At 35.0% G+C, this 14,778-nt stretch overlaps 1 protein-coding gene across 11 annotated transcripts in view; it reads right to left on the reverse strand.

The window, feature by feature from the left end:
• Nucleotides 1-14,778, reverse strand: part of tenm4 (teneurin transmembrane protein 4) — a 267,387-nt gene that overhangs the window by 31,977 nt on the left and 220,632 nt on the right. For all 11 annotated transcript variants that reach the window (XM_089121430.1, XM_089121432.1, XM_089121433.1 and 8 more), the window contains 3 exons: nt 12,997-13,229; nt 11,129-11,283; nt 2,059-2,936 (listed from right to left, as the gene is read on the reverse strand). In XM_089121430.1, coding sequence (XP_088977556.1) covers nt 2,059-2,936; nt 11,129-11,283; nt 12,997-13,229 — 1,266 coding nt within the window. The remainder of the gene's footprint in view (nt 1-2,058; nt 2,937-11,128; nt 11,284-12,996; nt 13,230-14,778) is intronic.

Consider the following 14,778-nt stretch of genomic DNA (forward strand, 5'->3'; position numbering starts at 1 on the left):
GACCACTTATTAAGTTTTGTTTTGTAGAAAGCTTGTAAATTTCGTTTCATTTAAATTGTATCTTCATTTTAATAAATGTTTTCATCGACAAATTGACTGGATTAATACATTAGAAGTAAATATCAGACAATATAATCAGGACACAGAGGCGCGCAGGTGAACCGGAGCGCGTCTCATAATATGAACCGAAACACCGCGATGCTTGCCTCAGACAGGCCTGAGAACTAAGCTACAGAAAGCTTTAAATATCTACTTTTAAACAAAACAATTAAAAACTAAAATAAATTGGCAACTCTCTGCGTATGTAGGCTAATTCGAAGTATGCGTTTTTCTATGCGCGTTCACTGCGAAGATGGCGAGTAAGCATCATCAACTTTATCTTTGTTGCTGACACTGACAGAAAACACTAGTTTATTAATAAACAATTCAAATGTTTCATGCATAATCATTATATTGCCGGTTCTTTGTGGCAAGCTTTATGCATACGTTGAGATGCGGAATATGCAATTAAAAACGCTCATATGGTTTCTCTCCCATTTAATTAAATCAATAAATGTGATTACTGATAATACAAATGGCTTAAATGATCTACTACTAGTCGACTAGAAAACTAGGACTCATTTTGAGGAATGAATGAACATAATAAACCTCTGTTCAGAGTGCCGCCGTGCTGGATTGTGTAGAGCGCTCATTGAATTTGAGGATTTATCGTGTTTAGGCTAAAAACAGGGCTGGTGCTTATCGCGGCTTGGGAAGAAACTGTATCTTGCAGTACATTTTAAACACGGAAATATAGCGATTCGGCATGAAACGTTGATAGAGCAGTGAAAGGGTTCTGTCCGCAGCAGAATGACACGACAAACTCATTTTTTTTAAAAATGTCGTTTAACGCGTTTTGGAAAAGAGCTCTTCATATATATATATATATATATTAATAATAATAATTATATCTTAAGTATGTATAATAACTTTAATAATTAATAATAATAATAATATAAAAATAAATTAAATTACTATCATTCATGTTTACAATATTGTATATATACTAATCCTATAATAACAATTATAATAACAATCTATATATATTATAAATAAATATTTATAAATATAATAAATAAATAAGAATTTATTTATTATATTTATAATAATATATATTTATAATTATAGTAAATAAATAAATAATAATTTATTTATTTATATTTACAATAATAAATATTTATAACTATAATAAATATTTTATAAATAAATTAAATTACTATCATTCATGTTTACTACATTGTATATATAATACTATAATAACAATAATAATAACAATCTAAATATTAATGTTAAATACAGATAATTTATAACACATAATATAATATTAAGATTATCAACATGTATGATGTAAATGTAGATATTTTATTTGTGTATTTTATGTAATTAGTATCTATATGTATTAAGGCTGGGCAACGAATAATCGCATCCAAAATAAAAGTTTGTGTTTACATAATATATGTGTGCGTAGTGTGTATAATTATTTTGTTGTATAAATACACACACATGCATGTATATATTTAAGAAATATTTGCAAGTATCTACCTTACATACACTCTAAAAAATGCTGGGTTGTTTTAACCCAATTTTGGGTCAAATATGGACAAACCCGAAATGTTGGGTTAAAAATGTAATGTAAAAATTTAACCCAACGGCTGGGTTAGTCCATATTTGACCCAAAGTTGGGTTAAAACAACCCAGCATTTTTTAGAGTGTATATTTATACATAAATTAATATTATGTGTATAAATAAATATTTGATATATTAAGAACAAATATTTCTTAAATATATACCTGCATGTGTGTGTATTTATTTATACAAAATAATTATACACACTACGCACACATATATTATGTAAACACAAACTTTTATTTTGGATGCGATTAATCAGGATTAATCATTGCCCAGCCCTAATACGTATAGATATGTATATCCATGTGGTGGTGTATTCTGCACTTTATGCCCCATGCATGAAAAAAATGATCTGCCATAGTATATCAGTGAATTTCCAGAATACTCACTCATAGAAGGTAGTCCATCCATCTTCATTGCTTTTTGTGGCCAGCAGACCTGAGCTTCCATGATAAGTCATCATGGCTACTTCTTGACCCTGGGCAGCAACACTCTTCAGCGCATTATTAGTTCCAATAGTGAACCAGAACGTCTGGCCATCAGGACCCATCAACCAGAGCGGCAATCCCGTTGTGTCTCTCCGAATGGTCACTTTGTTCTTATTCTTGTCCGTGAGGCTGCTCAGGTCACCTTCGCCAGAGTAGGTCAAGTTGTACAAGTAGTCTCCAGTGGTCAGGCTCTGAGTGTAGATGTGACTGCCGTTCACGTCAAACAGGTAGAGTTCATCATCAATTGGCGATGAAACCTCGTACATGTTGAGCGGGTTGAGAAATGCTTTATTCCTCCTGACATATCGGATACGTATGTTACCCAGGTCAGCGATGAAGAGCTCTCCATCAGGTGAAACCGCCAGTGAAGAGGGTCCGTTTAGCTTGGCGTCTTTGGCGTAGCCGTCATCGCCCGAATAGCAGTCGCAGTTGGCGTCGTTCTTGCAGTCGCAGCCACTAGGGGCGCCGGCGACCAGAGAGATCTCCCCATTCGTTGAGACCTGTCGGACACGGTTGATCTTTTTCTCGTCCGACTCGGCAATGTAAAGCAAGCCATTATGGGAGACGGCGAGAGCATTGGCGGATTCCAAGGTGGCGTGGATGGCGACTTTGCTGACTAGAAAGTGATCCAGTCCGGGGACCTGGCAGTGCATCGGCCTCCCTGCCACAATCCTCACTTGATGGTTCTCGGAGATCTGCAGGACCACGTTGTTGTCCAGCACATAAAGGGAATTGTCCATCGGGCTCACGGCCAGGTCAGTCGGCCATTCTAGACGCACCTATGGGAAATGACAATTAAAAAAGTTTGAATTTAGCTGAACGTTTTTAAAAATCCTAATCAACACTCACTAAAATACAAACTTTTAATTGTACACGAGGACGATTTATATCAACTTTTTAACGATCTATTAATTTGTTGTTAAAAATAGAATTGGTGGCTGTAATAAAAACTTGTTTTAAAAAGATACATTTAATACTAAAGAATAGGTTAAGTTAAATTTAGTGCTGTCAAATCGATTAATCATGATTAATCGAATCTAACATGAAAATTGGTACTTATATTAGTGCTGTTAAATCGATTAATCGAGATGAATCAATTCTACAATAAAACAACTTTTATTGTAGAATTGATTCATCTCGATTAATCGATTTAACAGCACTAATTGTACCAATTTTCATGTTAGATTCGATTAATTGTTAACACAGTATACACACATTATACATTTACAAACTTTTATGTTAGATGAGATTAATCATTTTGACTGCATTAAATGGCTTTCTGAGGTAAACATTATGTGACATTGTTCACAAGCTGTTTTATTGACGTCTTTTCCACGGTTGGGACAAAGATGAAGCGAATACATGTGACATGACACATTTCAGTAAGTTGTACCATATCTTTCAAAAATACAGATAATTTATCACATATAATATAATATTAAGATTATCAACATTTATCATGTAAATCTATATATTTTATTTGTGTATTTTATGTAATTAGTATCTATATGAATTAGGGCTGGGCAACGATTAATCGCGATTAATCGCGTCCAAAATAAAAGTTTGTGTTTACATAATAGTTTGAATTTCTTTATAAAACAGACAATTTGAAAGCTGAGACTTTGCTCATATAATAACCAACATGGCACAAAACTAATTGCAATTATTGGATGGTAGGCACTCTACAAATAATGTTTAATATTTTCAATATCAAATTGAATATATTGTCAATCCAGCCCCAGTGTCCACATAGCAAACATGTTTTCTATCATGTTAGCTGTTAAACGCTAATCAAACGTCACTATTTAATTCCGGTCCCGTCACTGATTTGATCTTTTTAAGTCAAATATTGTCAGTTGCTAAAATTTCAGTGCATCACTAAGCTAAATAACGCGGCATACAGAATATATTTTTTATTTGTTACATCTGAAAATACATTTATCAAGGCAAGAATTGATAATACCAGGAAAAAAGGAAAGAAAAAGGTTTGAATAGGTCAGAACTGCCTCAGAACACGAATAGTTCTTGAATTAAGGCTTGTTCATCTGATAAACACGAAAGTAAAAAAAAAAAAGGAAGTTGAATTGCTGATAAGAAAGAGAAAAAGGGGAGAGAAAGTGAGTCAACTGATCAGATTAAACCGTAGCGGTCAGGAGGAGTGGACGCGTGGACTCCCAAAACAGCATATCTGTCAGCCCTCCACATGGATGTCTTTTTCTAGCTTTGGGTTATTAATTTCATAATGGAAAACGACTGCAGCAGGGGAACAGGACCTTTGAAACAAAACGTAGCACACTTATCAAACAGGGCCGCTGCCTCCTGCATGGCTGCCTAAATTTGGACTTATTGTTCTGAAAATAATACCGCAAGCTTTTAACACAAAAATTATCGAATCTGTTAGATTTGCACAGACCCTCTCTTCACTAGGCGGTTGTAAGCGCTCTCTTAGGGGCTATATGAAAAGTCTTATTTCAATAGTGTTCTTGGCATGCTTGGCTGATTAAAAGATGCTTTTAACGCACTCCGAGAATAGACGAAAAGCTACCAAGCTGAGCTTAATATTAAAAGTATTACTTAAAAGTAGCAAACTAATCCGGAGCCATCGACTTGAACATGCCGGTTTTTATGGAGGAGTGAGAAAAGCTAGGTAAATAGCATGACTAATGTAGTCCATTCAATGTTTCCTGGATTTCTCTTAATAGATTCCTAAATGTGATTGTTTGTAATTGAAGAGACAGAAAAATGGTGTGCTGACATTTCCATCAGAGACAAGCAACCCGATGTGGTATTTAGAGGAAAAAAATAAATGCCTACAAACCTCATTTTACAGACTCAGACATTAACTTGATAATAAAAAAGTACATGTATAATTCAGCTTTAATACTTCTCAGAAATTCTCTTTCATCCATTTATTCAACGTACCTAGAGAGCATGAGTCATTCAGAGCTGAACAATGGACTTTTAGTTAGGAGTTAACAGTATGCATACTGTTGTTTTGTATTTTTAATGCAAGTGAATAAATGTCTTAACTTCTGGTGGTAATACTAAACATTCCCCTTTTTTTTTTTTTTTGAAAAACAACAAAAATCTGAAGGTTGCAACGGAAAACGGTTACTAAATCGAGACCTAGAGAAATGCATCTGAGACAGCATTAAATAAAAATGGGGGAACCATGTTATGACACACCATATATGGTAGTTGGACACAAAAGCGCATGGGTTTCAGTGTCCAAAAAGATGCGGGACTGTCCGATAAGTCCTCAACAACATAAAACATAGCACTCAATACAGCAGTCTGCCCTTATTCCTGGAAATGATGCCCGCAGCCTGAGCTGATCTATATCAAACTGCCTCACAGATGCTGGTCTGCAGTAATCTATTGGCCACGGCCACTGCCATGGCTTAAGTAGCACCAAGGATTGATTTTAAGATACGATTAAGTCCCAGTAAGACCTGAAGAAAGAAGACTCTCACTGCCTAACTGAGTCACCGTGTTCTGTTCGATATCGGTCAGTGATACCTCCCCCGAGCTGAAACCTACAACACACACACACACGACATGATATCAAGATCTCTTATCAAGGCAGAGGGATTCATATAATAAGTCATGTAATAAATGGTGCATTTTCATTCATTTAAAGTCAACCGACTTTCCTTCAGTATTGTGATGTATTTTATATTGGATGAGAAAAAATAGAGGGTGTGGCTTGTTTTGTCTACACTGGGAATTGATTGGATGTTGAACAGTTGGTGTTCCCTTCAGATTAAAAAACCACAGCAGACTGACAGTCGGAGGAGATGTTCTCCTCAAGCCTTCAAACTGACGTCCATCAGAGAAGGAAGGCTATTTTCAGATTTTGGCCATGTTCACTTAGCAATTGAATGTGGTTATTAGTCATGTATGTGAGTCCTTCATATGGTTACGAATGTTATTTATTCGTAGTTATTTATGGGAGTGAAAACTCTATCACTGAACTCACACCAGAACATTTTCAGGACTCTCAAACAACTAATTGTCTGTCACGTCTTACAGTGTGAGAGAGCGGCTCTGCACGCCATTAATGTGTGTGTATCGTGTGTTGTGGGTATTCATATGTGGGTTTTTTATTTATTTTTGGTAACTTACAGCAACAGAGATATGAGCATTGTGCCATCTGAAGGTTTTAGATCCAGACACTGTTCTTCACTGAAGCTGCTCCCACTTTCGTTGTACTTGCTCAGATATAAAAACTGCTATCGATTAATAAAGATTTAATGGATAAACTTGTTGTTTGATTGGACTTTCGTCATGTCAAAAGTGATAAGACTTTTCAGTTTTATGGATTTCACCATATTTAATATTACTTCGGTCACTGTCGCTATGATTACGGATAAGAGAATACGGGCTTGACTCTTGTTGCGCGTTCATACAGACAGTATTCAAGATGCTACTGTAACTCATTGGTTCTTGTTGAAGCTCAAACGTGCTGTGTAACACGAGAATGAATCTCATTGGTTCTGTTTATATCAACTGATGTGTAAGTTATGTGAGTAAAAGCCTAAATTAAAACTGTTCAATGCATACAGCGATCGTGTCTCACAGGTTTGGTACGACAGTGTGAACTATCCCTTAATGTGGCATTTTTTTGTGTACAAATCAAATAATTATTTTTAAAAGGGAAGACTCAAGAGTCCAATCCAAGGGTTTTCAAAATATCTAATGGGAAGGATGTGTGTGTGTGTATATATATATATATATGAAGAGTTCAGATGCAAAAGCCTCTAAGTGCCATTTGAAATTTTCTTCTAGAATTATCATTTTTATCAAGTTTGTATATTTAAGTTCAGTAATTTCACTTAAATGGCAATTCATAGGTAATCTTCATTGTCATTTAAGTGAAATTACTGAACTTAAATATATAAGCTTGATAAAAATGATCATTTTAGAAGAAAATTTCAAATGGCACTTAGAGGCTTTTGCATCTGAACTCTTCAAATATATATTTGGGTGATGAGTGACAGGCAGGATGTATCATCGCTATGTCTCACACTTTCACACACCAACAAAGAGAGAGAATAAACGGTTCACACTCTCGTAAATCCAACACTAGAACATCTGCCGTTAAACCCTTCAACATACGCTGAAGCAGGAGTAATGAGAACATGCAGCTTTGACCTTGTCCGAACGTAAGCCAGCTTGCATCTTAAACAGCCTTTTCAAAAAGCAGTCCTTACGCTGACTTTTCTTATCAATTTTGATTCATGTCGTAAAAGGAAAAATAATTGCTCACTTAGTTTGAAGACATGCTGTTTTGGACCAGCCGTTGCTGTAGATAACAGGGCTGTGCACAAATTCAAATCAACTGAAGTAGCAAACAAGATGTAGAATTGACCTTTCGCTAAGCTCCGCCCACCTTGAACACTTAAGTCGCTAGAAATACTACAATATGTACATGTGTGAAATATGTGAATTAAAGTTAATTTAACATTTTTTTAAGCTCTCAATTTTTGAAAGAAACGGATACTTTTGTTTAGTGAGGATGCATTAAATTTATCAAAAGTGATTAATTATAATGTAAAAAAAGATCTACTTTAAATAAATGCAATATTAAGCAGCACAACTTTTTCAACATTGATGGTAATAAGAAATGTTTCTTGAGCAGCAAATCAGCATATTAGAATAATTTCTGAAGGATCATGTGCATAACAGATATAAATTACAATTCAAAATATATTAAAAACTGCTTTTTTTAATAATTTTGATTAAATAAAAGTAGTTTTAGTGAGCATATGCTTTCAAAACCATTAAAAATCTTACCCAAACACACCCTCTATCATCTCTGGGTATCTTGTGTCACTGATGTTCGACTTATTTTGGATAATATTTTGTAATATTATGTTTAAAACTACCCAAACACACAGATACTCAATAGACTTACAGTACATTCAATAAGATGGGAGATTGCTCTTGCTAAAGTAGGATTGTTTCCTAATGTGTACAGACATTTCAAGGAGAAGGAGTTTTTTAAAGTTCATGCTCACATAAGCATGTTGCCAATTGCCAAGTATTTTGGTCTAGTTTTCCAGTACAAATATCGAAACATTCCTAAATTAAGATTGACTCGAGAGGTCTATAATTAATTTTAATAATTAACATTACACTTCTGTCTTTCAGCTTATCTTACTCAAACATATCTGAATGAAGTTTTTTTCTTATATTTACCATGTTCAATTCGTGCAATTTTTCAGAAAACAACATTTAATATCGTAAAACGAGTAGTAAAAGTATTTCCTTTTTTCCCTCAGAAATTACTAGTAAATTTAAAGAATAACTACAAGTAACACATTGAATTAAACATTTTTAACAGCATTTTCTTGTACTTTTACTTAAATGTATCTTGATTTAAGACTGTTTGATATCTGTAGCGGAAAGCAAAACAAAAACACTGAGTAAGAAAATCATTTCGCGCAGTGTGGGATTGGGATTTCGCCAGTGATTTTCCCCCAGACATTTCCATCCCACCAAGACCATCACCATATTTCTACGTTCAGCTGGGCCTGAGGAGAATATTTATTCTCCAAGCTCAAGTAATAGTTGTGAAGAAATATTCTTGCCAAGTCTCAAATTCATAGTGCTCGTGCAGGGTGCCTTGGCTGCCCGAAAGGCAAACAGATTTGGAATATAATGCGAGGTGTGCTCTGAATGCGAAATCTGCATAGTAAGTGGGAAGGAATGAAGCCGTCACAAATCTGGAGCCTCCAATGGGGTCTTATTGGAAGTGGAGATATCAGGACCTAAAGAGCATCACGTGGTAATGAACTCGGCACCCTGCACCCAAAAATATGTTTTCTGTTGGATCTAGGTTGGAATTGGCAGGCGGCGTATATGAGAGGGAGTCAGATGAGCCCTCAAAAGTGTGGCAGCAGAAGGCTTAAGTAATGCGGCGGTGTGTGTTTGATGCAGTGAGCGTGTGCTGCACATGAATTTTTAATGGATGCTTTTTACTGTCTGAGTGTCTTTGGCAGAAGCTGGTGTGATTTGTCATCATTGAGGCCCGGGACTGCAGTGGTCTTTCTGTGAGTGTGTGTTTTCTCTGAGGTGCAGATGGAGGTCGTCTCCTCGGTGCTCCACATCCTCTCAGTAAAATAAAGCCTCTCAGTCAGGCGGCAAAGGCATTATTGAGCAAAAACGTAAGCTGGACTGATACACGTAAGCAAAATAAGGTTGAAGGATGTGCAGTGCTGGACTACAGCAATTTTTTCTCCCTTCAGACAATTTATGATCTTCAAACTGTGGTTTTGAACAGTCAACAAAAGCCAGACCTGTCAAGATGCATCTCAAATTGCATTGGTTGTAGGGTGAATCTCACAAAAACAAGAAATTGCCTGCCTATTCTTTTAAATTAGTTCCTAAACATCACATAATCATGTTTATTGTAAATAAAATGTATATCGTTCAAAAGAAATCAGCATAACAGATTGGTTTCTGAATGATCATGTGACACTGAAGGCTGGAGTAATGATGCTTAAATTTGACTCTTTCCCCGCCAGAGTTTTTAAAAGAAAGTCGTCATCCACCGCCAGCATTTTTGATCATTTTTATGATCAAGTTTCATGGCCCCTCCAATATTTTGTGAAGAATTTTTGAAGATGCGATACACCAAAAAGAAACCACAGAGCATCTGCTTTTAAACAAGAACAGAGCCTCTTTTTATTCTAGATTGATGCAATCCTTTTTTAACAACACTAGAATGTGGGCAGGTTTCATAAAAAATCTACATTTTGAGCAAAAAAGCGGAGAAAATCATGTTTTTGGATCAGATTTAGAACGATGATCAAATCATAAATTGAGTAGTCCTATCTCGTCCATGGTCGACATTTAATTCAGTAACATTAGGCGGTTTTGATTTATATTTGGTTCAATGTTGGTGATTGTTATTTTACACATGTATCCGCTTACATTTGCTATTTCTGCTTCTTCTTTGCCTGTGTTTCAATCAGAAGACTCAGAAGTCTTTCAGAAGATGTGTAATAGCGCCCCCTACTCTATAACATTGAAACTTCTGTCAGTGGCGCGGAAAGCGTTAAGTTCGAATATCTTAAATTGTAATAATATTTTACAATATTTGTTTTTACTGTATTTTTTTAAATCAAATAAACGCCCCCTTGATGAGTGCAGACAACTTTGATTCATTGATGATTTCTATTTGCCTAAATATCTATAATTACCTGTTTACATCTTCCAGTGGTGTCCACTGGCTGACACTGATTTGAAAATTACTGCATGAGTTGAGTTTTAAAGCAGGATTGCACTTTTCAAATGAGGACAACCCTATAGAAAACAGACTTTCCGAGTTCAATGTAATGATTGAGTGCTCAGATAATTATCTGGGAACATTTTTCCAGTTTGCCCATGAACGCAACATTCAAAACATAAAATTGGGTAAACGAATTAATGATAGACAGGTTTACTTTAGAATTAAGGAAAAAGCTTATTTTGGTCAAACTAAACAGAAAAAAAGGGAAGATATTCCTTTTGTCACTGTAACTGTAGGCATTGTTGATTGTCTTGACACTGGGAGAACGTTGCAGGCAAAATAAAGTTATGGGAAAACTAACGTGACCTCTAGGGCTGTGTCACAATCCGAAATGATGCTTTAGAAACCGCAGTCAGGGCAGTGTCCTTGCCTGAAGTGACAGTTAACATTTTGATTGGTTAACAGCGCCTAGGGTGACCCCTCTGTGAGCGTGTCTTTGAGATGGAGGGTTGTAGGTCAGCTTGAAACTGGATGTTGCATGCCAGCTTTTGGGTCACTGGGACCCACAGCAACACAAAGCCCCGTGACCTGCCCTAAAAAGCTGTCAGCTGTAACCCTTCACCCTCGGTAAGATTGACATGGCGACTACGCCAAGAATGGCGTCGCTGCACTGGTCTTTATAAAAGGGCGGATGGGTGAAAAAGCTGCAGAGGGAACACAAGACGACAAACCCACCTGTGAGATGTCCATCACAGAGTCACAGCTGAGGGGTCGTGCCGAGGTCAAGTCGTTGAAGCCCAGCAGGGTGGATATGATACCGTTCTGATCGATGCGGCGGATCATGGTGCCGTCCACAAAGAAGATCACGCCATGCTTATCCACTGTAATGCCTGAAGACAAGAGACAGAAAAAGGGAATGGATCTTTGCTGAGAGGACAATCGCTGCCAAAAAAAAAAAAAAAAAACTCTAAACAACAACAAAAACCTGAAATAACCTAGATAATAGTAGAATAGAAAATAATTGGTATAAATATAAATAATTCAATAAACTAAATTGGGTTAATAACATCCTGTCCATTCATATATCTGTCTGTCTGTCTATCTATCTATCTATCTATCTATCTATCTATCTATCTATCTATCTATCTATCTATCTATCTATCTATCTATCTATCTATCTATCTATCTATCTATCTATCTATCTATCTATCTATCTATCTATCTATCTGTCTATCTGAATGTCTATCTATCTATCTATCTATCTATCTATCTATCTATCTATCTATCTATCTATCTATCTATCTATCTATCTATCTGTCTGTCTGTCTGTCTGTCTGTCTGTCTGTCTGTCTGTCTGTCTGTCTGTCTGTCTATCTGTCTATCTATCTATCTATCTATCTATCTATCTATCTATCTATCTATCTATCTATCTATCTATCTATCATGTCAATTAAATTCTACAATTATCATTACCATAACTAACCAACCAACTTCATTCTCATTTCTACAATGCAATAAAAAATTTAAAAAAATACTGAAATTACTTGGTAGTATTTGGCTTTCGATCCATTGCAGATATTAAATATATATATATATATATATATACATATACATATACATTTACTATATTACATAATGAAAATCTAATTAGAATAACTATTGATAAAGTAAAAAAAAGAAAATAATAAAGGAAGGGAGGAAAGGAATATGCCTAATTTTCCCTAAAAAAAAGTCAGATTTGTATTCTTTGTGCAAAATTACATTTATGCATTTATCAGATGCTTTTAGCCAAAACAACATATAAAAGATGGACAAATGCAATTTATAAAAGAGCCTACAATAATCATAATATAATACCATGTTCATTAGACATTGGAATGATAAGGTGATCTCTCTCAACAAATGCATTTCTCTCAGCATCAACATGCTCAATAGGAAGCCAGAATTATAATAAAAAATCCATGTGATAAATTCATTATTTATGTCTTGGGGAAGAAGAATCCTGGGGAAGAGAGAAGCATGTGGCGCTAAGCCATTTAAGAGCATGTGCATCTTCCCAATGACACTGCGGATGACAAAGGGAAACATGTGACTGTGTGCGTCATCTACCACTGAGATAATTATGGCTTCGGTCACAAATGCTTCTTCAATTTCAGATGACGAGATAGACTAGCAAATCAAATTGTCATTATATTATTATTACTTTGTGTTGGTGAAAATGGAAGGAAGAATTCATTTTCGGGCCCCCCATAATTCCCCATTAAAGCACTACATATGCTACACTAGGAGAAGGCTAGCCTTTATACTACAAACTGACAAGAGTATGCAAACCACAGGTTTCGCTATCAATTTCATGCTGTGGTTTTGGGGTTTGTTCAATTTAGACGCTCGGGGCTTGTTTCAGTCTGAATATATGGAAGCAATGCTCATTTTGGAGAGAGTGTGTGTGGCTGAAGCAAAATAGCTGAAATTGCTTACAGCGCCTTTAAGGGAATTTGCTCATAGTCTAATGGGAATGATGGGAAAATTGAATGAGTAATGGCAAAATCACTGTCTGTTTCTGAAAAATGTCAACACTGTTATTCAGATGTCTGGAGGCTTACCTCTAGGGTTTGTAAGTGTGGCTTCCACGGCCTTGCCTCCGTCCCCGCAGCGCGTCTCGTCGTAAGGTAGACATTGATCGCCTGTGCCTGCCACCAGCTCTAGGTTCTTTGCCACATCCTTCACCGTGTTCAGAGACTTCACCTTAAACACCTTCCTGCTGCTGGTGTCCGAAAGGTACAGGGCTCCCGAAACGGGACTAGTAGCCAGGTAATATTTGTGTGCAGGGCTATTGCTAAAAACAAACAAAGAAAAAAAAGGTCAATTGTGGTGTAAAGGAGGGTTATTTTTGATACTTGAAATAAAATAGATTTTAACTAATAAATTTAAAAAAATAATAAATAAATAAATTTAAAAAAAAAATAATAATAATTGTACTATTTTATTCCAGGTAGAAAGTATAATCCTGAAATCAAATATATGTTAACTATCGGGAAAAAATAAAAAAAATAAAAAAATAAATAAAATATATATATATATATATATATAATATATATATGTATAATGTATTTTATTATTTTTGTAAAAATTGCCAAAGCACGCACAATTTTCTCATTTTCATTTAGATTCACTTGATGTAAAAAAAATTAGGAAAAATAACCTGAAATAACATGAATAAACACAATATACTATATTAAAAAAAAAAAACAACTACTAAAAATTACAAAGAAAATAAAAAATGAAAATGCAAAATAAAAGATAAAACACTAATTAAAAATAAAATAATAATAATAAAATTATATATATATATATATATATATATATATATATAACATATTTTATTATTTTAGTAAAAATTGCCAACGCATGCACAATTTTCTCATATTCATTTAAATTCACTTGATGTGAAAAAAAGTAAAAATAAACCTGAAATAACATGAATAAAGACGATATACTATATATAAAAAAATGACAAAGAAAATAAAAAATGAAAATGGAAAATACAAAATAAAACACTAATTTAAAATAAAGAAATTAAAAAATAATTATATATATATATATATATATATATACATAAACTATAACTATTATAGTGTCTCAATGTTATTAAGGGCCATATTTACTAACAGCATGAGTCAATGCAAACCCTCTAGGCATTAAAAAACTACTGTCAGGATTTACTAAAGACACATAGTGAAAAAATTATGGGAAGAGAGTATAGAAAATTAATCATTATTTAACAGCCAAAAAAAAAAAAAAAAAGCATGTCTTAAACCAGACGCTAATTTGTGCTGCTCTTGTTATATTGCGTTGGTCACTATGGAACAATCATAGACAATAAAGTGCGGGAGCCTGTTCTCCATTGTTAGCCATGATGTGCAGTGAAATTATCCATTTTATAAATGATAGTGATGTCAACATGTGCATCACGTGTCACATTTAAATCAATGTGTTAAAAACAACTTCAGAGATGGGGATTAGCAGTGAGAGACCATGTACACTGTAAATAAGAATCAACATTTGACAGATCCACTGCCATAGCTAGAGATGTCTCTGCCATGTCCTCTCCACATCAATCTTTTACGGTGTACTCAGTCCAAATATAGAAACACATGTAGTGTGTGTAAAGCCTGTGGTTAGTACAGTCGACCCAGTGTCTAATGTGCTGCCATTGTGCATTCAAATAGGTATGCCACCAAACCCCCCGAAGGGAAACTTTCATCTGGAGATGCATGTGGTCTAGAGCCGTAATCTAAACACATTACGTATTCCTGGAGCAAAGATGGCCCACAGGCCAAAAAAAAAAAAAAAAAAAAAGAAGTCCATTATACAGCAAAGCTGGA

Source organism: Pimephales promelas, chromosome 16 (genome assembly GCF_988280905.1).
Source record: "Pimephales promelas chromosome 16, fPimPro1.hap1.1, whole genome shotgun sequence".
In the NCBI taxonomy this organism is placed as follows: Eukaryota; Metazoa; Chordata; class Actinopteri; order Cypriniformes; family Leuciscidae; genus Pimephales; species Pimephales promelas.